At 43.5% G+C, this 2,140-nt stretch overlaps 1 protein-coding gene across 1 annotated transcript; it reads right to left on the reverse strand.

Moving 5' to 3' along the window:
- Positions 1 to 508: 508 nt before the first annotated feature.
- On the reverse strand, positions 509 to 754 carry K441DRAFT_457281 (uncharacterized protein; the record flags this gene model as incomplete). Its single annotated transcript, XM_067641746.1, has 1 exon — positions 509 to 754. A coding segment is annotated over one exon (246 nt), but the record flags the coding sequence as incomplete, so codon positions are not given.
- Between the last annotated feature and the right edge of the window lie 1,386 nt (positions 755 to 2,140).

Here is a 2,140-nt window from a genome sequence, read left to right on the forward strand (position 1 = left end):
GACTTGTATTTTCCTTAGCCTATAAGTATATTACCTAATTTAGATAATATACCTAAGGTTTTAGAGTGGTTAGTTCTATACAAAATTTCTATTCTAAATAGTTCTTCTTATAGACGCTTTTCGTCTATTTATTTATACCAATACTATATAAAATCTGTTGTAATATATCCTATTTTTAGCGGTAGCGTAGATTTAGGGAGGTACGGCTATATTAATGCTAATTAGCCTAAGAAAGCGTTTGGAGAGCCTAAAAGCAAGCTTAAAAGAGATTAATAGATAGAAGCTAAACTCTACCCAGTAAAAGTGCTGCCTTAAGGCCGAACTATACTGGACACTAAGAGGGTAGGAGAGAAAGGTTAAGGACTCTATATAGCAGAAATAATGCCTCCTAGTAAGAAGATTGGGGCTAAATATATAGGACTTAGAACCGGAGAACCGCGTTTAAAAATAGTTTAACAACGCACAGCGGAAGGGGTGGCTTTAGTATATCAGTAGTTATATACAGGTAATATCCGTTATACGTTAACTTATATAAGGCGGGACTAGGGGCATATAAGAAGCTTCCAGGAACGTCGTTCCTTTTTATCCATTGGTTAATCTTCTGCGGATCTACTATACTGTCCCTAACTATAAAAACCAGCTCCCTTTTGTCGTCCTCAACAAGTGTCCTCCGCTGTCTTTTCCTAACAATTGCTTTCATCTCCTCTAGCTTAATATTCTTGTCTAGGTCCCATTGGCTTATACATATTCGATATTATCATAGCCTTTAAAGCACAATCGTATCAGCACATAAGCCTGTCTTACTCTATCTTAAAAAGAGTGATATACTCAGCGGTAAATCTAAAGTCCCTCTTAATCGCCTTCTTAACTTCCCGAAGTGGTAGCCCTTGCGTAATATAAAGCTCTATAATTTAAGCTTTGTACGGCTCCCAAGCGTCGGCATATAATGTTGGAGCCTTTCTCTTTCTTGACTTGGGAGGGCCTATAAGGGTTGCGGGTGTAACTTGGGTTTCGCTAAAGGGTTCTGCATTATAAGGCTCACCTATGTGAAGTGCCGGAGACGGATCGGATAAATGCGACACGTAGCTTTGTCGAGTGCTAACCGGTCCATCTATGGGTAGCGTCTATAAAGCCGAGTCGTTAAGCGCTAGGTGGCTACTATAGAGCTTATCTCGCCATGAGACGTGCTGACTCTGTATGGGATATGAAAGATCGAGCTCGCCGAAAACAGGCGGATTGGCGGTTGAGGGATTCATGTTGACGTCTCTCTGCGCCTAGGCTGTGTCAGTCAGCAAAACTAGCTTATTAGTCGAAAACTCGAGAGCAAATGTACCTGCTCGGGAGGAAGAGGAAAAGAGGAGGGAGCGATGCTGCATGTTGCGTTAGTGGGCTTTGTAAAGATATACTGCAGAACGGCTGGGAGTTAAGTTGACCAGACGAGTGTTGATTGGACAAGGGTCAAAACTCCCATTGTCACCAAGTGCGTGCATGTGATGGCAGAGATTATTGCGGAAGAAGTGTCTTGGCGCAAGCCCAACCACTAGCAGAAGGGTTTTGCAAAAGTACAATCTCGACTGCAACATTCTGGGACCATGCAAAACTACAATCTTGCCAGGCTGCTGTCTTTCATATTCGACGGATCTCTTCCCCTTGTCAGATGCAGAGCTGAGACGATTCACCTGCGTGTTTTGCTTTATTGCCTGACGCGGGCCCGGCCATAACGGATACTGCATTCAACGTTGCGGTTGAGCAATTCGACCGCGAATATAGGGAAAATCATAAAATTGGCCGACGCGCTTAATTAATGTTACGAAACAGCCTCAGACGTGATTCCGGTGGTGTAGCACGAATGTGGTTAGTCAGCTTGCGGACCGATTGAAAATCCGCACCAACGGAATTACTCACACTGATCTCAGTTCGGCATGCGTGGCGTATCTCTAGGGCTAGCAGGGAGGGCGGCCGACCCGCTCTAGCCATACCCTTATAAGCCGCTTGAAGATAGCGGGTAGAAATATAGTTTTGTAACGTATACAAAAGCTCACTATTAGCGCTCTTTAAACACGTGTATTTTAGATCTAACGCTTTACCGGATATATAAAGTGGAAAGTTTATAGCAGCACTTAAGGGGGAAGCCGGTTTC

The sequence above is a fragment of the Cenococcum geophilum genome, assembly GCF_001692895.1.
Source record: "Cenococcum geophilum 1.58 unplaced genomic scaffold K441scaffold_113, whole genome shotgun sequence".
NCBI lineage: Eukaryota > Fungi > Ascomycota > Dothideomycetes > Gloniales > Gloniaceae > Cenococcum > Cenococcum geophilum.